This window comes from Pectinophora gossypiella, chromosome 13, assembly GCF_024362695.1.
Source record: "Pectinophora gossypiella chromosome 13, ilPecGoss1.1, whole genome shotgun sequence".
NCBI lineage: Eukaryota > Metazoa > Arthropoda > Insecta > Lepidoptera > Gelechiidae > Pectinophora > Pectinophora gossypiella.
This window is the reverse complement of record NC_065416.1, coordinates 6,575,208-6,602,505: the sequence shown is the minus strand read 5'-3', so window position 1 is coordinate 6,602,505 and position 27,298 is coordinate 6,575,208. Positions and strand designations below refer to the sequence as shown.

Genomic DNA, 27,298 nt, shown 5'->3' with positions numbered 1-27,298 from the left:
TAAAGACCTCTATTAAAACTTGTCTGTTGCATTTGATTGATTAGGTAGGTACCTACCTACTTTAAAATTTCAAGGATTATTGAGGTTGAGGACATTTCACATCGTCATAGAGATTCTGCTTCAATTATCATTAGCAGTCTGATACCAATTCTTTGTTCTACAATTTGGAATATCCATGCGCATTCTAATAAGATTTTTTTTACCTTTTTAGATCAGTGAGATGCTGGTCTTACCTGATGTGTGTCAGGCGAGGTGCGATCATTGTGCGGTTGTCTGGCGGGCGACTGCAGCCAGCAGCACATGGCGGCGCAGATGAGCAGAGCGCCTGCTACGATGCAGGCCACACCCACATAGCGCACCGGCTCTGCATAGTCCTCCGCCAGGCCCAGCCAGTTGATCAGCGCGCCGGCGCAAAGCAGCACCATACCATACCGGTATGGCCTCTGTGATTGTCTGCCCTCGTCCAGCGACATGCCTAGAATAGAAGAGAACATACAAATTAATTATGCGCAAGGATAATGGGTTTAGGTGCTATAAGGAGTGTCATCAGGATACATTATTTTGTGAGCTACAATCTATGGTATACGCGTATGAAACGGAAAGTCATAGGTCGCTCTCTTTTTTGTCGACCGGACTGACGAGCTAAATTTAGCCGGCAGCGGTTCCACAAGGTAATATTAACTCATCAAGAGTCGAAAAATGACCGTCATCGAGTTCACTGGGTCACCGCGTAACGGCACAGCTTCGCAAAACCGGAGAAATTGAAATGAAAGTTTGGAAAGTCAACAATTAGATGACATGTGGAAATTGTGTTTGATCACGCTTTTTGAAGGTTTATTGTGAAACACGAGGCCAGGCTATCTTCTTCAAGCCAAATATCTGCAATAGCTATTTCAAGTCAATATTTACAACTACAAGTAAATTGAGGGTGCTAATCAGAGTCACAAACACAATGCCAAAACCGTTGCCTTTTGAAACCGGATTTAAATGTTTCGATAGAGAAGATAAAGGACCAGCTTAGGTTTATTCAAGATTATGGCTTCGCTGTCAAAAAAACAACACGATGACAAGATAATGCCTTGTTTATACCGGAGCAGCTTCTTAAAATAGAGGTCTTTGTCATTTTATGTAAGAATTTTAATTGGTGGCAAGTGTTGGATGTTTATCTGCGGTTGGCGCCAATGCTAGCGGTGTTAGCGTTGCGTGCGACAAACAATTGCGAGCGGGCATTGTTTGCCGAGAAGTCGGAGAATACGCGATGAGAAACATCTAATTGAGGTGTCAGACGCTGGTGCGGTCGTGAAACAATGGACCCGCGAGATGTGGGTCAAGTTCGGCGGTCACGCATCGTTAACCGCGAAATACACGACAAACATACAGAAAAAGAAAATATTAACCGTTTGCACAACTGAGACGACTACCGACAAGGTTGTTATTATACTGGAATCTACAGTGTTTGGAGCCTCTGTCCTCTATTGCAATGGAATTAAATGTTTAAATAGTTGGAACTGGACAAAAGCACGTACATGTGAGGATAGCGGTAGTTTTGCAATTTCTTCAAATAATAATTAAACTAATAAAATAAAATCGTCGATTTTCGAAATCAAATGTTGCCGCTGCGTGTCTTATTTGCTTGTATCATTATATAAAAAAAATTCCAAGATCTGGAAGTTTTCCCATACTCACCGGAAGATTTGGATCACATCCCCCATACATCATTTTGACCCTCCGACGCTCCTTCTGGGAGAACAACCCTGTCAGTGAGTCAGTGAGTGAGTCAGTCAGTGGGTTTGTAGCTATATATATTATAATAAAAAACTAAAGTTGATCAATGAAACCAACATTACGTCGTCATACCGGTAGGTACACGCGTAACAGGTTAACCTTCATCCCTAAAAAATAACACAAGTTAAAAACATTATTGAATTTATTATAATGAATGGCTTTCCATTTAATGGAAATTTTCCTATTCTGTTTATGGAAAACGAGTGAAAAGGAAGGAAGACACGGGCCTATCTTTATTCAAATACTTAGTTAAAGAATCATTCATATTATTTTACAGTAAAATTAGAACCTTATATTAAAAAAAAAACAAAAATAATAAGGAAAAGTACCTCACGCCATCGCTTGTTTAATTACAATAATAGACATTATTATTATATGGAAATCCACGTTGAACATAAATCCAACTTGTGAATTTTAATAGTTGGTTCGTGATTGCGGGCTTACCTCACCGCATGTGATGACATTCGATGAGAGATGAATGTACCGGTCACGGCATTTGGAAGAGCAGACATTGCGAAGTCATGGCTTGCTTAGATCAAGGACACTGTCATAAAGTTCAAGGTTTTTAGGGTCTTTGCGTCTGTGTCCGTGAAAACGAGAATATCATTAAACCTTATTAAGCCGAGATTTTGTATGACTTTTATACAAAGTTGTTAAAAAGAGGACGTTTAATGGAAGGCACATTTGTAACGGTAAATCCTTAATTGAATGGATGTAGGATAAAGTCATACTAAAGGGGTCATAAGAAAGGAAGCAACGAGGGTTGTTGTACAGTTGTAATACAATCTTGAATACCATACAACTTATACAATCAGTACAATGTATGGACAATAATGGACATAGAATGTTCCAATTACAGCTAGCAGTAGTTTGCCCAAAATACTCACAAGGTACTCGCCCGGTAGTGGCACTGTAAAAAACTGTTGAATGGAACATTTCACAAACTATGAGAGCAGACAAAACATAAACTCAATTTGCAACAGCAAACATTACACTTTATTGATAGTACGCGCGTGTCAACCACCTTTCAGATTTACTTTGTGAGATTGAAAGCATCACGGAGCAGACGATGTTATCAGAAAAGGTAAGAATACCTGCTGATAAACAGATAATAAGTGAGATGATCAATGTTTTTGGATATGACAAACTGCTGTAAGTAGTATTTTATGCAATAGATGTAAATATTTGCAAATATTAGATCTATAGTGTGTTAGATCTACGCCTAGATATGTTTCAATTTCTTTTTATCAATCGATAGCATGTTATGATAGGTACTCAACTTAGCAATAAAATTGTTTTGTAATAATTGCTGTTAGTGGTCCAGACTGTGGCATTACATTAGTATCCGTTGTCAGATTTAGGCATTAGAAAAATGCTCGGTGGAGCGGCGCGTCATACGGGATATACAATCAAGGACCAAAAGTTCAGTCACTGACCCCAGCGAATTATTTGTAAACAGTGGTGAAATTATGAACCATTGTTGTCATAATTATACAATTTTTGTTGTTGTACTCGTAGGTGTTTATGTAACTTTGCAAGAAATTGATTGGACTTTTGCAGCTTATTGTACCTCTGTACCCCAACGGGAATGTAGACTTATGTGAGTTCCCAAGTAGCATCGGTCTGGAGGCTTAAAACAAAATTATCTATTGATAGTCTATTCGTGGTTTATTTCTAGACAAGGGCTTTCTACAGATGGCTTCTATAAAGTATTAGTATTCTTATAGAGTATCTTCACTAATATTTGATTATTTTTAGATAATTTGCTCTATAGAGCACTTATTTTAAGTACATTTCTAGGTATGACGATTATCTTAAGACAATATTATCTATAAGTAATGAATAAAGCCTAGAGGAACCGATTTTCTAGATATTTTATAGATAAGATGGTATATTTTAAGATATAACTTTCTACAAATATTCAATTTTAGCTAGTGGTACTCTTAACTTTGTTTTAGAGAGACACTAAAGTCTAAATAAACTACTTTTATAGATATGTTATAGTTATTCTAAAAATTTGCTAGTGAAACAGTGTTTCCAGTGTTTATTTGCCTAACAATAGCATAACTAAGTGCAATTTTACTAGATCGATTGGCTTTATGCAACGGAGACAGTAAAAAATTAAAGATCACGATCTCATTTTTTGGGGTTCCCAGCTGGTCCTGGCGTGAGCGTTCAGCCGATATATTGCCTCATACTCAAGATATAGTTCAAGAGGCGAGAGATTAAATGCTTTGGACCGACTTAGAGGTCTTAGAGGACCTTGGATGTGTTAATTTCTTAGATCGTAATGACATAACATTTTATATTATTCATGGATGTGTACAAATTGACGCAGCGCCGAGTATAAAGGTGATCTTTGTGGTGGTGCCTTTGAGATGGAGGGGGCTGGTGAAGCGATTTGCCACTTATACCTGTAAGAGGGGTATTAATCTATCCACCAATTTAAATTTAAAACTTATTTGTCAATCATAACTTTTATTCAAACAAAAATCGACTTTATTATTACTTCACTGTGATTGTTATTGGTAGTTGTAGGGTCGTATGCTGATTGACGGATTGCCATGGACAAACCACCAAACCACCACCATAGACAAAAGAAATGCACAAAAATGAAGTTTAGAAAAAGCGACCTTATTATTACTGCACTGCGGTCACAAATCATTTTAGGGTCGTGTGCTGATTGACGGAATACCACAGGGCCCCCAACTACCTGCGGTCGGCCACCGGCAAGACCGTGCCTCGAATCCCACTACCCTCCAGAGGGAGCTTCCCGGCCTGACGTCGCTTAAGGAACCAAATCGGTTCTAAGCAACACAACTGATACCCTTACATCCCCCAAAGGCACTGGTACTCCCGCGCACAGACGGAACGCAGCAAGTGGCTTGGCGCCTGGCTCCGGCGGGAGGGTGGTAGCTAACCAGGTGGCGAGGTCTACCACCAGCTAAAAGAGGTGTTATGTTTGGAATTACCCTTAGTCAACTCTTACGACATCCACGGGAAGAGGGGGGCGGCGACAATCGTATTCTTTCTCCGTCGCCGCACGGATAAAAGTGAATTCTATTTTGCAATAGCGAGTTCTATTTTGGAAAATGAATAATATCAGGAGAAAATAACGGACCTGTGTCATCGTCATTATATACCAGTAAAAAAAAAGAAATATGCTAGATTTGAAAAAAACTAAAACTCTAGGAATCTCTAATATTGCAAGAAAGTCCAATAATAAAATTCACCTAAGAGGTAGAAAAACGTACAGAACGTCTATCATTAAATTTATTTATATTTAAATAAAAAAATATATTAAAATACATACATACATAAACTCACGCCCGTATTCCCTGAAGGGGTAGGCAGAACTACAAATCGAGAAACTATTTGCAGCCACTTATGATACAAAATCCTAAGGTGGATAATGATGAACACAAAAATTTGAAAAATGTTACAAATGGTAGGTTTATTTATAAAAGAGAATTCAATATCGTTTTGACGCTAATATCACAGGGTTACGCATACGCACGAAGTGTCTCCACGGGAGTTAAAAACAAAGTACATAACTATGTTTATATACAAGAGGTTATCGTCTGAGTATTTTTGGATAGATGTAATACCACTCATACATTTTATCGCCTTCTTTAAACCATACTAGACTGAATTTAACGAAAGATCTAAATGACTTAAGATTATATTTCGCATTGTTTACAAATAAAAATATTTTTCTTTCCCTCGTCAATTAATGCAATAGATTGCTTCTGCACAATTCTATCCATAATTGTTCACAACGTAAAAAATACAGTTCTCTGATGAATGTCTAGAAATACTCCGAAGAGATAAAACAGTATACAAAAATGACAGTTTATAGGCAATCTTAAATCACTCATAAACCTGTTTTTTCTTCGACTAGTAAGTTTAGTATGTAACAAGTACAAATAGTCTTGTCATTATCTAGAGCCATACTACAGACAATTCTTTAGAATGTTTGTTCTAAAGGAATCGATTTTCTAGACAATTTTAACTAGACGCCATTTTTATTGCTTGATACGTTTTTACATTATTATAACGAACTATTTATTCGTGTTTTTATGAATAAATTATGTCTAATAAATCATTCTACACGTTTTAAAATACTATATTATGAATGAAATAAATGGTTAAAGCATTTGAATCTAATTTAAAAAATATTATTTTTACAAAATATTTTTTTATTTGGTAAATTATTAATTAAATATTACATTTAAAGCGGGCGCTCTTATTTTCAGAGAGTTTTACACAAATTCCACGAGAAACTTTCATCCGCATTAGGTTTTTCATGTCTAGGTGACAGTATCAGCCCGTATAAGCGGTAAATAAATAGGAATTTAGAAATTTGTAACGCCATGTTGTAATATTAACTTTTACTCTTGTGAGATCTGCGCCATTATGAATCGTTGTCTATTTCAAATAAAAATTATCTTAAAGCTGTTAATGTTAAGAAAATTTGGTCTTAAAACTTCACATGCAAAGATTTCTGTTTAGCTCTTAACATTATCTATAGACTATCTACTAGTGCACATTGTGGTCTATAAACAGTTTAGAAAGACTCTAGAAGTACGCCTTTAGACTTTGAAAATTTTCAACTCTTAACTCTATCTATTCGTGCGTTCTTAACTCCTTCTTATGAATAGCTACAAGGTTGTGCCCACTTGGCTAGAGGCTATCTATAAGCGTTCTTGAAGATAACTTGAGGGATATTTTACTCTAGAGGTAGACAATCAAATCGCATTCTATTAGATATCTAATATCCCCTTTTTAGACTCGCCAATGCTACTTGGGTTGGAGGGCAAACTGGCCGAGGGGCACCTGATACTAAGTGGTCACCGCGGCCTATGGACATTTGCAACAACCGGGGTATTGCCTATGTGTTGCCGACCTTGAAAACCCCATATTATAGCGCAGTGGGGAAACCTCGGAAGGAAGCTTATTCCACATTTGACACGTACGCATCAGAAACGAGCGCGTGAATCAAGACTCACGCCACCACAAGTGGTTGAAGAGGACGAGTGTCGTGTGGTTATTATTTGTTTATAACATGTTAGTTATTGCACTTTATGAGGATATCTCAGAAAAGTTCACGAGACAGCCCAACCACAATCATCTATCGATCACGCATGTCAGCTACTACTTATCTATTCTCAACTGATCCCGATTTCAGATCATATATCTGAAGCATGTAATTACCTAAGCACTTATATCTTTTCAAAGTACTCGATAAGTATCGTCTTTTATTAGACATCTTACGTAATATATGCACGCTAAAGAATTGTTTAGTAATATGTTGAGCTGTAAACAAGGCATATATGACGTTTTGAACAACAATAGAATTAAATAGATGTCTATAGGCAAATGCTATACAACTTGTAATGTTATGAAAACCTCAAGTTTGCGAATTGGGAACAATAGTGTAATGTATTGTTACCGCATAATGCGTACATTGGGTACAGCGATTATGCTAACGTGTGCGGTAAAGAACCGGTCTGGGAACTGTTCCTTGACGTTGCATGAATTTTAACTTGAAAATCGTGAAATTTTTCATTGTCACTGTAGTGTTGAAGGCTGGTTTTCGCTAGTCACCTTAAGCCGATAAGAACACGTACTAACCTAACCTAACAGAGTAGTGATTCATGAATCATTGATCCAGACGTAGTTACAGCGTAAAAGAAATGAATATAGGAGACAACTCAGATTGACTAAATGTGCAAACAGTATAATTACCTAATTCGGTACTCCGTGTACCACATATTATAAGACTTTTTTTCATTACATTTAGGTAACTTTCTCAACGAGCGTAATTTCTGAAGACTACTGAGTAGGCACCGATTAGGTTTAAAAGGAATCTATAAGATCATAATAATCGCTCGTAGGACAAGTTCAAAGATTTATAATGTCAGCAAGTTAGGCCGGGGTTGGAGTCGACACTTGTAAGCGGTCGCATAGGGCTTCGCCTCGGGCGCCGCGTCGGTTTCGTTAACGCGATAATATTCGTTAAATGGATTAAACTCACCGGTAACACTATATCTATCTATCTTACAGCTACTTCTAAATTGTTTGGTTTTTGGTATCAGATATACGATCGGGAAACTTCGCTACAACGCTCATAATCAGTAAGTAGGATTAAAATATATTTGCGCAGGTAAAATCCTATACATTGCATTTTTCTTCGCGGGTTGGAAGGTCAGGCAGTCGCTTCTATAAAAAAGCGGACCTGTTAAATCTTCAGGTTAGGTTAGCGGATCCCGTGAAAAACGGGATAACGCTGGGTAAATGATGATGATGACGCAGGTAAAATCACAGCTCACAATTCCGTCAGAACGGATTTTCCTGTACACAATATAAATTTTCCTCGTGTAATTTAAGGTTTAAAACCCATTTTTTTGATTTTAGCCCCTTCATGTCTCACCGTCATTATTTAAATGTCGACGTAATTATGATTAGTTTGTATTGTTAGAAATTCTAACATTCCCCGTAATTGCTTTCACGTACATTGTTTATGATATGTTTTGAAAAGTTTTGTGTTGGAGATAGCTGTTATAAAAATTTCTGTTGTATTTTCCTTGCATTGTTTGTTGTAGGAACACGTTATAGGAACTTATAAAGCAGGTTGATAAAGTATCCTTATCTAATCAATGCAGTCAATGATCTCATAGTCATCGCGACTTGCTGATTTTACCTCTAGTATAGTTTTCCTCAACAACAACCCTAGGTTGTCTTGTTTTCCTTGTGTTGATATTTCTATTTATGTTTATTGTCCATACTGGGGCCTGTTTAATAAAACTTACAATTGTAAATTACAACGACAATTTGATGTTCATTACGTAGCTAATATGAAACTGCAAAATATTCGTAAACACACTCCGCAATGTACATCAAATTGTCATTGTAATTTACAATTGTAAGTTTTATTAAACATGCCCCCGGTCGTGTTGGCTGCGCTTAAATGATTTGTATAAACGGTAATTTCTATCTGACAAACAAGAATAATATACGTATTATTATACTTATACAAATTATTGTAAATGTTGAAAAACTCGTTACTTGTTCTTAAGAACTTGTAAAATCAACGACGTTTTTAAAATAATTGCCTGTACTATCTGTTTTCTTTGTATGTTTCTTGTGTCTGTTTCATTGTGTACAAATAAATAAAATAAACAAATATAGGACTGTAGGTTGTGGTTGTCATATAATTCTATACTACCCTAATGATATCAACCTATAGTTATGGTATAGGATATTATAAGTACCTTTTTAGCCATTATAGAACTTTCCTACGTTTTTGTCGGCTATCGATTGCTGCTAATCGGCCTCCGCGACCCGTTCGATGTGATTATTTTAGATTCGCTTTTTGCTGCCTCCGAAATCGAATATTTTAAGAGGACAAGGTCCTACGATTTTACGGAAGCATATTTATAGAATTATTTATTGTGCAGATTGTACCACCATAATAAGTTGGCTGGTTTTGTAACAAACACCATTATGCACTGTATAGCGAAGTTCTTTCTCTTGGCGTATTCTTTTTTAAATAGGCAGGTACTTATAGGTTATATGAAGTGATAACATACAATAACGGACAATTCTAGTTTCACAAATCAACCAACGTATGACTTTCAAGGCCGATCTTGATCATCCAAATAGCAGTCCATTGGTTCTAATAACGCTAATTTATGTCGTCCACAGCGCGATATTTCGGTGCGACGTGTGAATTTGCCGCCGGGCCCCGCCTCCCGACGTTTTTGACGTGTAAACACGTTCAGGTAGACAAGTTTCCTAAAATAGCAGTCGAAAAGAGGAAAAATAAATACATTGTCAAGCGATGTCGCGATGGCGACCGTATAAATACTCCAGCGACTCTACTTTAACATTTCCGTAGATCAATATCGCGAAAAAGTATTGTATTTTGAAAGGAACGATAAAGAATTCGGCACTGGTGTCTATTGTAGGTAACACAACACACGGCACAAGCCTCCCCTCAATTAACCGGAGACGGAGCATACTCCACCACGCTGCTCCGCTGCGGGGGCGCTGGGGTATTGTAGGTAAACATTTCTTAAATACGTAAGTGTCAAACACATTAATTGATTGATTACGTTTAGTTAAGTGTCGAGATTGTACAGGGTCGGCGAATCAGCGCCGGCGGCGCCGACGACGCCACGGGGGCATTATTTTCAATCTATAACTATGGCCGCGAATGACCGCGGAGGTCATTAAACTGGAAACTCTCGGAAACTGGACTATTTTAAAACTTACTAGATGACAAACATGATACTCTCGACATTACTATTGTAAATAATCTATTCAAGTATAATAAGACATAGGTTTGCTTTCTCCACTCATGAAGTCATGGCTTATGGTGGTGTAATGGTTAACAAGCTCATCCCGGCTTGACAACAGCCGTCAATCCTTTATCGATCTACTTATGGCATTATATTGAGTTTAGGGAAATACGGATGAGCGCTATAAAAACAAAATTACTCTACCTTTATTTTATTTTAAATACTTGTAATTGTAATTTTAAATACGTAATGAAATTTTATATTTTCACGTTTATTTTGACTTAGCTCCTCACGTTTTTCAACATGCTTAATAATTTAGTAAATGGATATCAAATTCTTGTTGACTAATGCTGCGTAACAAAATATATCACGTTTTTTTTCAGTATGAAGCCTTTGCTAATTCATTAAGCATTCATCATCATAATAAATTTGAAAATCACCGTAAAGTAAGAACGAATAGGTATGACAAATTTTGCAATACCTACCTACTCATAAAATATCGAGCAGGTGCATACCCACGTGTATAGGCGAGACCACTGAGGCGAAGTAGAAGAAAGAGAAATGGAACGGCCCTAACGCGCATTTTGTATGAGAATGTCTGTCGCCGCGCCAAGCCGCGGTGAGTTCGACCTCACTGTCTTTTACTACTGCTCCTACAAACAGCTATCACTACTATACGGTAGCTCTACTGCTTCTCAAATTCCGGCAATGTATATTTTATGTGATAGGCTGCAATTTTACCATTACTTTTCGTAAAATACTGCATACAAAAGTTTTTGTTATACCTGATCACACTGTTTTTAACCTTGCAGAGATAGGGAGAGATTTCCTTGCATGATAGTCGATATTTGACTTCTTGCCCTGCAAATTACCTCTATAATGCATCGCGGAGATTCGTAAAGTTTGACGATAGGAGTGAAATGCAAAGTTGAAGTATGAACTATTTGCTCACACTTGGCGTGGCGCTCTCCCGTGGCCCTTCCAACCTCTTTCTTCTATTCCGTAGGCGAGACTCTATATTATTAAATAGTAGCTTTTCGCCCGTGACTTTGTCGACGTGGACTTCGGTAATCGCGCGTGGCACGTTTTTCCCATCTCCTTAGGGAGCAATTTCCGGTATAAAAACTATCCTCTGTAGGGGTAAGGGAAGACTAGACCTCAAACTATCTCCGTAGCAAATATCTCAATCGGATTCACGGTTTAAGCGTGAGGAGGTAACAGACATACTTGTACCTACAGACAAGAGTTAGTTTTGCATTTATAATATTAGTGTGGATTCTATCAGGAGGGTCCTTTTATACATTGTTTTAAGTTTACGCGGTTATTATCATAATTAAAACATATAATAACACTTCGATGAGTCATCCTGTGATCATGGCACTTGCAACAGTGTCGAAATATAGGGAGTTCCATATCCGTAAGAACCAGTTATTATGTGTTTTAATTAGGGTCCTTTTGTCGCTTTCTTTTTGATCCTTTACCGAATATCTTGGGCTAAGTTGTACGTTTGGCTATAGGTATGACTGTAGCTTACTGTACCTTACCTACCTCTTCATACAACAATATATTAATTTAAAATAAAATATTTATTCTCTCATTGCAATTGTACCAGGAAACCATACCTATCACGATTATTACCTTACGCCGTAAAGTTCAAGTTCATAAATTCTGCTAAGTAAGCTGACCCACGCCTATCGAGTTTCTAAATACGAGTAGCTAGCGACCGTCAGCTGCTCTTGGTAATATTGTCATTATGTGTGCCCGCATTTATCTGTTGTAACAGCATGTGGGTTCATAATGACACACATATCTGGTGTATGTTATGGTCTGTTGGTGGAAATATGCGTGCAGCCACCGTGGCAATACGAGTAGGGCAGGCATACCTAAGTAGCTAGTCCATATGCCCTTTTATGTTTTGTCAGGGGAGATTTTTTACCAATTGTTGATATTGTATTTTTAATCAGCTGCTTAATGTGTAATAAATATGAGCTATTTATTTAAGAGTAAAAACCATTAAAAACTGCTTGTTTGATATCAGTGGTGCAATAATGATGATGATTATTTAATTGGTATTTTTTATCTCTAATTGACAAATAGATGTGTTTGTTTTTTGAGGCATATTAACTTGATGTCATTTGATATTATCAAGTGTTGTAAGCATATCTACGAATAACAAATACGTAAACTAAATGGAAATATGTTCAAAACCAACTGTTATATTGATAACTGACTTCTTAGAAAGAAAGTACTTACACTATTGAGCTCAACATGATGAATCTTGAGCATTTAGCCGCAGATAACTAGTCGGGGGCAATTGACTAATCTATTGATTGGCTTGGCAGAACATAAACTTTGACCATGATAACCCTCATATCGCTTCAATACTTGACATGAGCGGAATATTTCGTAATATATAACAAATATATCTGTACTGTTTTTCCATCAATTTGGATGTACTAATCGATTCTGATATTAAACCGACAAGTAAGTGAAAGGCACCACGCCGACGCTATTAGTAAAATAAGCTTTTTATTATCTATGCACCTAAAACCGGTGTAATGTGTTAGATAAATGTGTGTTTACATTATCTTTTAACATAAGGTCATATGGTTACATTTTTTGTATAGTTAATTTACATAATAACAGAAACTTTTTATATCATCATTGAAACTAGCAGATATTTTTTTAAGAAGTTGGGTACATAAATATTTGTTTATAATTTAGCGCAATTTTGAAGGCAACAATTAGTGAGCGATCAGATGTTAGTCCTAAAAATTTTCCCGCGTAAAGATTCTTTAAATTAACTTAGGGTGATCTATTTCGATGTTAGATAGGACGACACTTTTTCTGTTTTTGTTTCAGATAGCGAAATGTGAAGTTCAATATTCTATAATATGGAACCGTATAATTGACAGCCATCAATACAATTGGGCAACGGTATTTGGACCCGTCAATATGCGTGTCAATGCATGCTCTGTGTATGCCTGTTGATGCGTGTATGCGTGACAGGCAAGTGGTCAGGATGCGGGCTTCCTGCCCTATGTTGTGTGATATACTGCCTCTCAACAAAATATAGCCGTTATTTTATAGGAATAAGCACTTTGTTTATTTAAACGTAAAGCTTTTATTAGAAGTCTTCTAATAACTTTGCCAAGTACGAAGGAAACAACCTGTGTCGCTATGTCTCTTATGTTATTTCTTTCGTTGCAGAGTTTCGAAATTATGGATAAGGTAAATACTAAAGTTGTCGTCAAAAAGTTCAAAGTTCTCCTATCGAATAAACGGAATTTGTTGTACTTAGGTAATATTATTTCTGGCGATTTATTTTTTCCTCTCGAAACAGTCTCAACACCCGAGACTCGCGTCATGTAGGAGTTGTTTAGCTGAATGATGCTTACCTGTAACAAAAACAATGGCGTATTAATTAAGATGTTTCGTCATTTCTCCAAATACAACGTCGCGTTGCATTATCAAAACAAAACAATAAGGTACTGTTTTAAATTCGAAATCCCTATTGTCCTGACACGGCATCTTATTTAGTACAATAGAGCTGCGGTAATTTGCAACGCGCGCTTGGCAAGTTTATGTAGAGCCGTCTAGTTTAGTTTTTCATATAAGTGAAAGATAATAAAACTGAGCCAGGTCAAGGTTCATCTTACGGTGGTTGGATGCTAGGGATTGTTCGCCGGTTAATGTCGGATGCGCCAGAGCACGGTGCGTGAAGCTAACGGTGCGCGGGCGCAGCCGCCGTGACCATACGCGATATTTGCGGCGCGCGGAAAGCTCGGAAGCTAAATATTTATTAATTCCTAGTTAATAAGCTTCCATCCATCTGCTGGCGCGCGTTTTATTTATGCCAAGGGTGTTTGGAGTAAAGATTTGATAAATAGAGAATGTAGAGAAATGTAAGAGGCTGAACATTACACAACTGATGTAACCACACTACTCACTCCCAACTGTTACTGTAAAGAGCTTGTCTGTAGCGACAGTGGCGGCAGTATGGTAATAGTCAGTCGCAAAAGATCCACCTTCAAAATGTTTATTTGCTTCTATTAATTGATTTGATTCGGCGCAATAGTAACCCTGATACCGGACACACGATAGAAGAAGAATAATCAGTTTGATGTACTACCACAGCACCTACAATTTAAAATAAATATAGGTAATTACAGTATGTTATAGGCAATGCGTCACAAAATCCATTAAGCAACTTCTTCTTCTTGTCGTTTCTACATTCAGATTTTTTCAGCCCAGTATTTTGCCACTCGAAAAACATTTTCGGTGGCATTCATCAGCTCCTCTCGCGTACAGGTATCAGGGCACGCGGGGCAAGATGTCAGGTGTGCTATGCAACTAAGTAGGTACAATCTTTGGTGTTTTGGTGTGTGGTGGCTAATATAATACGTTTTTATGATTGTTTGTTACAGTTCCAATACAAGAGGATTGAATGTGTTCATTAACTCTGTTAAAAATAAGTATCTGTCTGCACAAACAAATTAGTTAATTGCTAATTGACCGCCGCTAAGATACTGCAGATACTGCGTTGTTTACGCCTAATGTAAATTTATGTTGTGCCAATTTATAATAATTAATTAATTACTTACCTATAATGCACCTTACTTACGACGTAAATATTTTTGAAAACATTGAACAGGTTATCTATATTAGTCGGTCGATAAGCAAAGTATAATTCGTTCAAAAGTTATTTATTATATTATCCTGTAAACAGTGTGCTTAAGATGTTTAAAGTCGGGCGCTATTATCACATTATCGTGTTTACGGCACAAAATACTTTGGCCGAAATAAATGACAAACCACGAGCTATTTAGTATAATAAATTATTGATAAACAGCAAGGTTATTTATTTATTTGCTTGTGTTTATTGAGTGATTATCGTTTTGGAATTTACGTGCAAATACGACTGAAACAAGAATCGTAAAATAAAAATATTTCATATAGCAAATGTAAATTGTTACTGGCAATATTTTTTTTATTTTTTTTTATCTATGGTTATTAAACTGTATATATTATTATGCAATCGTACAAGCGAAAGAACTTGAAGAAATACTTATGATAAAACCAATTAGCAGCTAAGAAACGAAGGGGGCGATGAAGAGGTAAATAAAGTGTAAATTTTCTAAATTCAGACGGACAAGAGCGTCTCGTCGTCTTCGGTTGAAGATGTAAATAAAGTTCAGAATGCCGCGAGCCGAAGTCATGTGGTTATAAGTATTACGGGTTATAAAAACATCGAAATAAATTGACAGGAATATTAATCTTCTGTGACACTGACTGCCTCACTCATCCTCATCACTAAATATTAGAAACAGCAAGTGCTAGGAGTCAAATTTTGCATGGAAAGGAACCCCTCTTTTAGGACGTAGCTCACTAAGACAGAGTGAAATTCAACTCCTAAGAAGGTAAAAAGGGGTGGCAAAGTTTGTATGAAACTTCTATAGTAGGGTTTCACGCGAACGAAGTCGTGGGTAACAACTAGTAACCTATAGAACTGATCCTTATCATGGCTTCCTTTACAAATCTTACAAATACATCGTGAGCAAAGATCATTAGCGATGAAAGTGCATACAATTTCAGTTCGTATCTTACGTGAGCCATTCACGTCACTTTCCTCACGACCGGTCGTGTGTCTTGCGCTTGCGACTGCAAGGTCCTCTAGATCACGACTTGCTCCTGATTTAGATCCACATTGTTTTTCACAATGAGTCATTCGTCTTGCTTCATATTGTTAATTATATGCAATTTTAGACTAAGTATCGGTATTTTGCAGTATTTTCGCGTTAGTATATTCACTTACTTAATCGATAGTATTAATTAGGATTTTCGCTGAGTAACTTTGATGCTTATTGACTCATGAATGCTCGTAATAGATAATGGTAAGTATTTTATGATCTTTTGTTAGCAAAAAATAATCTTGAATCTTAGTCACTAATACTTAGTGTCTCGTCCATTAGAGGCACTCACCTAAAATGTCACGTTTGGGATGATTCAGATCTTTCAGATGCTTTGAAGCAGGATGTAAACATTTTAAATTTCAATTTTAGTAAGTACTTTAGTTAGTAAGATACTTATTATTTTTCCTAGTTATCCTACGTACCTAATAGGTAGCTAATAAACCCTATACATGTGAGATGTAAGTGTATGGGTTCTTTGTTACGTTACGTAACGAGAGTCATAAACTACTAAGATATTACGCTTTAAACTGTGTATTTTGTAACAAATAATAAATTATACTTAGTTGTTTACAGGTCTCTGGTACAACTGCGTGCAATTAGATTACCTACGACTATGCGTTATTAGGTATGATGTTTTGCTTATATAGTAATCCATCTGTTTGTTAGTCTCTGCATTGTAATATACATGTTTTACGAGTATATTGTGTGTTTCTTGTTATGTGCATCGTTTCTGTGGATTTATTGCACTGTTGTGGTTCCATTCAACAAAAACAGGTGAATGAAGGCAATGTATTAAACTTTATCATGTGGAAACTCGTATTTGTTTTACGGATAACAATAAGATTTTCTTTGTTTAGTTAGATGGTTGTAAAACGTAAGTGCGCCTACTACTTCAAACTGAGAATTCAATACAGAATGGGGGATGAAATACCGCAGAAAACAAGAATTTTCTTCTGTATTTTGTGTTATGTATGAAGTAAACGTCTTGCATTGTGTAAAAAACATTTTCAACATAACATAGCTCCACGACTCTATCTCCTAATGGGTAGGCAGATGTGTATAGTACACCCTGTCCTCACCAGCTTAACATGTTTAAGTCCCATATAAAAGGGGGTGAGCCCATTGCCTTGAATTGTCTTTTTCTAAGAGTATTCCATCGACTACAACGTCCTGTTTAATGCAATGACGTGATCCTGTAATTGACTTGAGAAATAGCATAATGATTTCTAAGTTTTCCTCGTTGTATCTAAAGTACAAAATTATGAACTACTTATAGGTACCTATTGTTATCGATTTCGCAATCCAACGTCATCGTAATATCACCTGACATGTTTTATGCTAAGTAACCCGAACATTATCATATTAGCACAAGTGTAAAATGTCTCGAGCACAAATATTGACCGAGTTCGCCTGCGTAGAATATTGTCACAAGCCACAATAAAAAACTCTTTAACACATTGTACAACTTTTATAACCATAAAAAACATTTATGAATCCGCTAGAAATATATCATTTTACTTATGAAATGGGTACGATCGAGTCCTTTGGAGTATTCTCAATTCATTAGGTCTTTTGAGTAGGGTTTACAATGACGGACGTTCCTACCTACTTTTAGATAGAATCTACTCATCGAGCTATATTTACTACTGATATAACTATGCATAAAGTAGTAATGAGTTAAATCGTATGATAAATGTCAAGAAATAAAATCCAATAGGATTTGGTTGTGACCGCTTGTGGTCGAACACTCGAGAGTAGTCGAGAGATTACACGCACGAATTTATGTAGGTAGTGATGTATATAAACACGTAAATAACGCTAATCTTAAAACTGTTTTTCACATGCACGGCTATTATGATATCACGTTTATATAAACATTATACTTTGAATCCTATATATAACTAACAACTTTGTACAGTGCTATTAACGATAAGATGATAAACGATGCAATGTCAAGTCAAATAACCGTGAACGTGAACGATATTTGCAGAATCAGGAATCGAACTAGTGACGTTTCTGCCCGGAAGATTTTTAACCCTCCAACCTTGATAGAATACTTGAACTTGTAGTTTTTGTGTGATATATTCAATACCTAATACTATACTTGACATAAGACAGACATGCTACAACGTATCTTAAATAAATAATTACATAAAATTGAAAGATGTTTATTTAATTTGTAACAATCGATTACATTCAATCAGTAGGTAAAGTTTCTACGCCAAGGTAAAGTTTAAAATGTACCGTTCAATACTATAAGTACCAAATATTATCCTGCAGAAATACCTACTACATACTGAACTAATATATGAAAGTGAAAATTACATGTTCATACCAACCGTTTTTGTCAAATATTTAAATGTATTTTCGTCAAGAGTCGCTGAACGTTCTCTACGTAATATCAAAGGTTGGAAACGATATTAGCGATTTATTTGTATACAAATGCTTAACATGTGCCAAACAGTATTTTACGTTTTTATCTGAAAATAAGAAGTGGTTAGCCTCTTATTTTTTTAAAAAGTGAACGATAAACGGACTCAAGTCAAGAATATATAGGTACTTAGTTTATCTAAGGTTGGTAATTAGCGTCAAAATGGCGGGACCGATGCTTAATGTTGAAATTCCATATTGTTAGATATAGTATTCATTAGGCACTATTTGGTACATAAACTAAAAAATCTAGTACCTTTCTCATTCAAAAGATATACGCGTTATGGGGAGATTTGAGAATAGTAGTTTTAAAAAAAGAGAACAGGGGTTTACAATGGGCATATCGAAGCAATTCATCTAAGAAAGCAATATTGCTATTTGACATTTGTTTGCATTGCGCACTTACTTTTATAAGCTCAAATGTCAAATTGCATTATTGCTTTCTTAGATAAATTGCTTTCATATTGTTATTTATGTTCCACTTTTCGGCCAATGGTCTTGTAACCAAAGCCGCAATAAATTAAAAAAAAAAGATAAATTGCTTCGTAGTGGCTATTTTAACCCTTCAGTTGTTTTAAAAAACATGAGTCGGCTTAAAAAATGGTATTCGGACTTTTTGCATCACGTCTCCTCCACTCAGCGTATGGTATAACGGCTGGGGCACTTACTTTCGTTCTCTGCAGAGAATATCAATGGCGTCATATACATAATGGGGCAGCTGCTCACGGACACACGAGCCACACTTTCACTAATATCGTGTTATCCTTTTAAGAATTTCAGCGCAACTCAACGTCGGAAAATGGCTTCTACTGCACTAAGTGCAGGGGAAGCCTTTATAGCCTTTCTTTAACGTCTAGTTAAAAGGAAACGATTGTTCTCTGACAGCTTTAGTAGTTATACTAAATTGCTCACCGTTTTTTAAAACAAAAGTTAAAAAATTCGAATGATTATTCATTATTAGTTTCAGAATTAACATGATCTTACGGTTGTTGTACTAAATCACGCAAGGTGGTTTTTCAATGAGATTTTCACGCTTGATAAATTTTCGTTGCTAGTTCGATTCGTAACACGTCAATTTTGACTGTAACTGATGCGGAATACGAACCACGTTTATGAGCAAAAAGTAGATGTAAACTGAAAAATTTGTTCTGGTAAGTACCGATACAGTTTTTTTGTGCCAGTTGGTGTGAGTCGACGCGCGTGAGACGGGTCTTAGTGAGCTGACAGCTTATCAATGTCTCGCGCAGGACAATTTAAATGTATCGAAACACTTTGATTTATCCTGGCTTTGACCGTGACCCGTTTACCATCCTATACTCTAGAATGTCTGCTTTAAAATTCAAGACATGAGCTGATTCTTATTTGTTTTTTTTTGTCCATGGCGAAATATAAGATCACAAACACATTTTTCATGGTTTTTCCCGGAAATCATTATACAAAAATACTGGGATTTTATGAATTGTTTATAACAAATAACTTCCCGACTACCTACTAAAGAGATAAAGGAGAAACTGGTTTAATGATACCAATTATGTCAATCAATGCGGGGCAGACCGGCCGGTGTTATGTCCAAAATAAACTAACTCTCCAATTAACTCTTCATGCAAGGAGGCGTATTGCGAGGAAACAGAGAAATAAGGAGTTAATAGTGTTATTGGTGGGATCGCGAAATGTTCGTGCAACATATCCGGCGCGGGCGCCGCGTCAAGGCGAACTTTCCATCGGACAGTGTCGACACCAACGTTGCCGCTACGATTAAAAGATCACGATTTAAAAAATCTTTTTTGCCAAATTATTTACAATTTCAAAGTCTTCTAGCAATGAAGTGATACTCCAAAGTACACAAAATCCGATTGCAGCAGTTTATTTTTATAATCAATCAATCAATAAAACTTTATTGCACAACGACATATACAAAGGACATAAACATACGAATAAAAACATAAGCACAATAGGCGGCCTTATTGCTAAACAGCAATTTCTGCCAGACAACCTTAAGGTGAAAGAAGATTATGCATTGATTATCATTCTTATATGTGTTCAGATAATAAATTGTTGTTGTTCTAAAAAATCCATTAAGTTTACAGTTACTACTATTATCTAGTATGTTGGTCTTACGTAATGATGAAGTCAGATAAAGGTAAGGTTCATATTTACGTAATCTGTTTAACTACAATAATAGGTTAATACATGATTCACGCGGAAGCTAGTTTTTTAGGCTGCTTAAGGCTATAGATACAGTGACGGTCAAAGAACTCTTGCAAATGTTGTGCAATACAGAACCAATATATTTTTTATTTGATATCATTTTTTAGTAGGAAGGAAATTATCTAGAACTACCTAAGTTTTGGAACTATTGCATCATTTAAGTGAATATAAAGGCCTAAGGCCCAACCACTGGACCACGGGTGCAGTACATCCCTGCTAAATCCCGGGTTCATAGCGACATGCGCAATATTAGGTCAATTTGTCATTCAATTACACCTTCGTGCTTTATCATCGCACACACACTTATGTGCAACAGTTTTCATATAGTTGGAGCATGGAAAATCAACGGTACACACGTAGACAAACTGTGACTTTACGAAATCAGCAAGTGAATGTAGAATTTTGTGTCATTTCTTTCTTGACATACCTACTTATCTTTGTTTTCATATTTACGTCCTTTTTTCTGACAAAATAATTTGACTACAATATTTAAGTACTTGTATTAATAGAATAAAAGGGTAGGATTATTTCAAGCACACACACACACACACACACACACACATACAATCACCTATAATTATTTCACGCATTTGTTGTTATTTGTTGTGTGGAGTATGCTCCATACCCCCTCCGGTTGTTTGAGGGGAGGCCTGTGCCCAGCAGTGGGACGTATATAGGCTGTTTATGTATGTATGTAAGTTACTTTTGGTTGTTTATTTCACTTATTTGTAGTACCTACAATGTGTTTTCTCGGGAAGAGCGGAGTCTCCTGATACAGGCGCTACGCTTAAAAGGAGGCTCCAATCGCCAATAATTAGTGTATTGGTTTTCTAATTTTTTTTTTATGTATTGTTATGTTATTTAAAAAAATTGACAAATTGGTTGTTGGAGAATTGTTTTTATGATTTAAATGATTATTTGTCTTTTAAAACATAAAATTTTTAATTTATTATGATTGGAAGTTTTGTTTTAGAATTGTTAAATATTTGCATGCCTAGTTAAGGTTGAATACTATGACATACTGTAATACTATACCATCTTTTGATTATACATTATAATTGATTTATAAATTACTTGCTCTATATTTGTTATCCCTATTGGAAAGTTTGTATCTAGCTAGACAAAATAATACTTATAATTACTTTTTCCTCAAAGAAAATACTAATAATTGAATAATAATTATAAATACTTATAATTAAATAACGCCTATTACTTCTAATTACTTCGCTGTCAACTTTTCTGCGTGTAAAGTGATGTTACCACATACAAAACTTGGCAATTTATACACAATAAAGATAAAGAATTAAAGAAAAATTAAAAAGATTAAGAGAGAGATTTATTAATAAGTTGATGAATTATTCATTTATCTACTGATGAAATAAATAGTTTATACTCGATGGAAATCTATTTTTAATTTAAGAAACATCAATGTACCTGCTCTTGTTGCGATACTTAGTATTATTATATGTTACATAATACGAGTAACAGTTTGCTACGCCGAGTAAATAAGTTTATCAATAGTAATTGTAAAAATATTCCTTGTATTGAATTCCTTGTTCAAGGCAATACTCATTGCTTAACGGGAAGTCAGTGGAGAAATATTACTGTTTTTCCTTAGAAGCATTATGTATTTATGACGTCAATCGGTGTGTTATAATAATTTACTGCACTGTGCAAGTTACTTCGTCTTAAAACCGGTGATTGGTTCAGTTAATTGCTTTTTAATCTGTTTGTTATCTGCCCTTTCGTTCGACGTCTCATAATGCCTTGAATGTTTAGCGTGGTGGAGTTTGCTCCATACCTCCTCCAATTGACTAAGGGGAGGCCTATGCCCAGCAGTAGGACATATATAGGCTGTTTATGTTATATAATTAACTATGAAGTTTTCTATATATAAAAGTACTGCCTATTAAATTATCTAATAGCAGTTTAAGAGACATGTACCTATAGGTAGATAGGTATGCAGTATGCACCTTGTATCCACGTAGTTACAGTTTGAGTGCTAAGTATTTTTGAATCTAAGTAAATGAAAGTAGATAACTACAGTTTTTAATGCCCATACGGCAATTTTTAGATAAGAATTATGTTTCGGTAATTTTTATCACTTAATTGTTATTTTTTCTAAAAATAGAATTTACATTCTTACGTAAACAATAGCTTTTATTCCGTCAATGTTTTCTGCAGGTAAACATAATCAATTCTATTTCGTTGAATTTTACGTTGAATGTAAACTGCTTATCACCGGGCTAGTAAAAGTCGACTCGGGATCTCTTCTAACGTGTTTGACTCATCATCGCCTTCAATACAGCTATACGCTGGTAAATTATCACTACATTTAATCATCTAAAGAAACTAAAGTTTAAAGAAAAAATAAATTGACTTCCGATGGTGATAATGTCTATGGGCTCTGTGCATTGTTAATTTCGCACAAATGTGCTGTAAGAAATTTACAATGATTAAGTACATAGTATTTATTAACTCGTGAACAAATCCGTTACGTTATTAAATTTTTAACAATTTAAAAAAAGAGTTAGCGGAGTGTAGCGTAAGTTCTGATCAACTCAGAAAAAAAACCTAAGAATTGCTAAGAAATATTACGTAGATACCTACTTCGCGTCACATTGTTATTAGTGGTGTTATATACTAATGTGGTCTGACCTGATGATCGCTTCATGACTATGACTGTGACGAAGTTGGAGGTAAAGCCTCGATGATTCATTCTCACGACAATACAAAGCAACTTCCAAGAAAAATGTTAAGTTATTATGCACTGCTTTATATTTCTTAAAATACAAACCTGCTTTATCTCTTTTAGTCTGCTCTAGTTTAACATGGTCTATAGAAGATTTTGTGACTAACAGGAATAAAGATACAAAATCATTACCTATTTATTATATTGATATCGCGTGGTCGCCAGGATTTGAGCCCCGGTTGCGTATTTGGAAATGTTAGTTCAGTACGTCCCCGCCGGCCGAGACGAACTGGAGTAGGATTTCCAAGCGAAAAACGCTCGTAAACCCTATTTCATACGTCCTAGACAGTGACGTACTGGAGTAGAATTTCTAGGTTAATATGCGGTGCGGTTAATGGTAATAGGCTCCCCCCTATTATTTAACATCTGCAAATAAAGCGAGGAGTGGGTGTATATATGCTTTACACTTCTGCCTACATCTTCGGAGATACAGACGTGATACTATATGTTGTTATAACCGTAATATACCTGTTAAAAGTGTTTCATAGCACCTTCAACCTCTACCATTTTTTCACTTTGTCTTGTTTGGCCATTTTCATTGATATGCATCTATAGATATAGAACTAAAAGGGATATTTTATTTATCTTCACTCCTTTTACTTTCTCCTTTTTACAAACAAGCAAATGCACCTTACACTCCGACCCCCATGGTATAGTAGACAATTCTAAATTAATACAATAAACAACCAAATCCCCATTCATTATCCTTCCATGGTATTTTCTCTTACTTTTCATGAATCTTAGGTATGTTCTATTCTACTCATTTTCCTATAGATAAAGTTGATAGATCAAGGGACCAAGTAGTGAATGCCATCTGAGGCAAATCTAACAATAAGTCAAGTGTAAAAAGGGCTTGACATTATGCAGTGCATGTTTGTTTCCCATTAACACTAGAGCTAGAAAAAGTTACAAGTAAATTGCCCTCTTAACAGTTTTCATGATTTGTTATCAAACCGCCATATCGCAATACCCTTGACCGCTACTGCAGTAGTAAAGAGTATCATTATTATAATGATCCAGACCACAGCACACTATTGTATTAACTATAATTCAACGCTTGTAAACCTTTATACTGAATAGAAATAAATAATGTAGAAATAACGTCATAATATGCGACAGGTATTACTGGATAAACATAGGGGTATTTTTTAGTTATTAGGCAATACACAATCTGTCGAGGAAAAGAAGACAATAAATATTTATTAACTGTTACAAAATAGGCAATTATTTGCAATAAAATATTTCTATACTTAATCGTCATACTTGAAATTAAATATTAAAAGAATTCAAGAAATTAATTTAATATTTGAGTAAACCTAAAAATTACAAAATATATCAAAAGAAATAGGTACGTACTTACCTGTATTGTGAAAAAATGTAAAATTAAAAACTGCACGTGCCGTTTTTCACTATTCCGATATCACGTCCACAATCAAATTTGTCGTCCACTAAACTGGTCCATAAAGTTCTGACGTCGGGTGGCACTTAACTGCTATCACTAATTGTTGTGATAAAAGCGACAGGAGTGCGACAGCTGGCGACCGGTCGAGGTGGTGTTTGCCGTATGTGTGGGGCACGGAGGCTCACTCGCCGCTCTCAACAGCCGCCGCTGACGTCACACCACGTCACACCGGATTGGCCCCCAGATGACGTCACTCGTCAGTGTCACCGAATTTCTTTCCGCTTTTCAATTATTTTAAATGCCAACTCAGTTACATAACACACATTATGCACCGTCATATCGGTATTGCGCAAGAGCCTTGTAATTATACAGCCATAGGTTTTCAATGTAATAAGCAATTAGTTCAGCCAAACCGTAAAACAAGCAAGTTTTATTGTCTTTTAAATACTCTTGCTAGGCAGTTATTCATTATACTTACTTCATAGTCTGGGTAAGTTGTATCTGTTTTGCACAAGTTTCTGTCATTAATCAAATAATGAAGCAGATTAGGTACAGGAAAGTAATTTAGTACAAAAATATCGCTTAATCATTTCCATAGGAAAGCGTAGTCGTCTATCATCCAGACGGTTTTAGCGTGTAGGATAGAGATGGAGGCAGTAAATCGTCATGTTTTCCATCTCTCGTCGGTCACGTATGCAATAAGCTAGCATGAGCCGCAAATTATCGCCTTTTCCGGATCGTAGTATGTGCAATTTATTAGAGTTGCTGGTATAATTGATTCACGGTGAATAATACCAGCACTTTAATGTCATTAATGTCGCAAAAGTGCTACTCTATTTTTAGACTGGAAATGTTTCTGCACATAACATACATATAGCTGACTGAAACATAAGTCAGTTTCGTGAATGACAGCGACGATGTGTTTCTATAAGTTGTATTTCATAATTCATTATATTGAAATGTTAAAGGTTTTACGCGTAGGTATACATTATCTATATATTTAACCGTCAATTGTTGCGCATACAGAAAACAAAATAAACCTATATTATAGTTTATATATAGAAACACAACTTCAAATCGAGTTTTCAGTAACACGTACCATGTTTCCTATATATTAGTTTTCCATCTTCTATTTAAACCTTCAGCGACGCATTTAAACACAGGCTCTCTTGACCTTGCAGTCAACGAGAATTATACTCAGTATGTTATGTAACCGTTTCCCTCGTCTATTTTTAAATCAAACAAAAAATAGAACATCTAAGTTGTAAAAACGGGTTTATAATTAGAATTGTAAAAGTTTACTTTCCGATTGGTAGGCGTGCTGGCGTAATTACTGAATTAGGTATGGCTTGATCTATATTTAGTTGCGTCTAATTGCGCGCACTCACAATTATCGCCTGCACTTCCCTGAAGCTGGAAATAGCACTATAGTTTGCTAATAACCTATACACACCGCGGACAGGTTCGGATTTAGAAACTAATCATCAGTTTGTACTATAAGTTGACTAGACTGGAATGGCTACCAAATTTTCGCCAAAAGGAGACCAACTATAAAGTCAATGCGGGGAAAACCGGCATAATATTTTCGTGCGTCAAAATCGTCGAAGGTTTTCGTCATTCCCGCTTATTTTTCTCATACTACTACTAAACATTAAGTGTAATACGCTGAGTTATTAACAGATAAACTTGTTTATGATAAATAAACGTTACACGTATTGTTTATTTATAGTTACCCGCCAACACTCGCTAAACTTTTCTCAGAAAAATTAACAGTCATCATTTCTCAAATGTTATCCCGTTTTTCACCTAAAAATTTGACAGGTCCTGTTTTTTTTAGAAGCAACTGCCAGCCTAATACAGGTTAGGTCACATACCTCCGAAACGCATTTCTCGGAAATATGGGAAACTAACAATGTAAGTACTCACTAATAAGTAGCTTTTTTGAAATATTTTAATTTATCCAGATACCTCCCTGTATTCGGGCTGAAACTATTTATGTCTGGTGTTGATGACTTCGGATCTTCGCCAGTTGACATTTAGGTCGTTCTATAACCGCCGAGTCGTGGTGACGCGAGTGGGAGTCAATACTGTATTAAAAACAAATACTATTACATATAGACATCGTCTCTTATTAGCTTTAGTGAACTTATGTGACTTTTATACGACCTCAACGCGGGAGGGAGAATTTACAGCAGTTTTAAAACTGCTTGAAAAGTTCACCAGCTCTAGGAATATACATACAACACCATACAACTCCTATAGGTGCGAATTTGTAATAATTATAGACACTAGTGACTTCGTTTACTGTACCAGTCAGCTATAAATCTTCCTACACGTAAATAAATAAATAATATGCAAAAAAGAAACTGTATACCTAGCAACATATTTCTTAATTACCTTCTATATGTCAATCTTCTTCTGTCATGTGGGTTGTGAGGTGGTTAACCAACCTCAGCAACCTGTATATACGTATATATAATAAAATCAATGAAATATATATTATAATAAAAGAGTAATTTGATGATGATGATTTGATATTTATCACCGGTTTTTCACACCAGAAAATTTCCACCATTTTACTATAGCTTTTGGAGCCTCTTTAACCTTTCTAAACGTACCTACTAAAGTCACGGAAACTCGGAAAGTTATACAACGGACACGAAAGGAAGCGAAGTTTATGGTTGCATTAGGAAATTTAGAAAAGGAGTTTCCACTATGAAAAGAA

The 27,298-nt window shown here is 35.8% G+C and overlaps 1 protein-coding gene across 6 annotated transcripts in view; it reads right to left on the bottom strand.

Moving 5' to 3' along the window:
• The window catches only part of LOC126372248 (uncharacterized protein C6orf132 homolog), a 78,058-nt gene that overhangs the window by 1,861 nt on the left and 48,899 nt on the right, over positions 1–27,298 (bottom strand). For 5 of the 6 annotated variants that reach the window (XM_050017936.1, XM_050017933.1, XM_050017935.1 and 2 more), the window contains one exon: positions 234–475. In XM_050017936.1, coding sequence (XP_049873893.1) covers positions 234–475 — 242 coding nt within the window. Of the gene's footprint in view, positions 1–233; positions 476–24,531; positions 24,738–27,298 lie in introns of those variants that run through there. The other variant, XM_050017938.1, reaches the window with a different exon arrangement.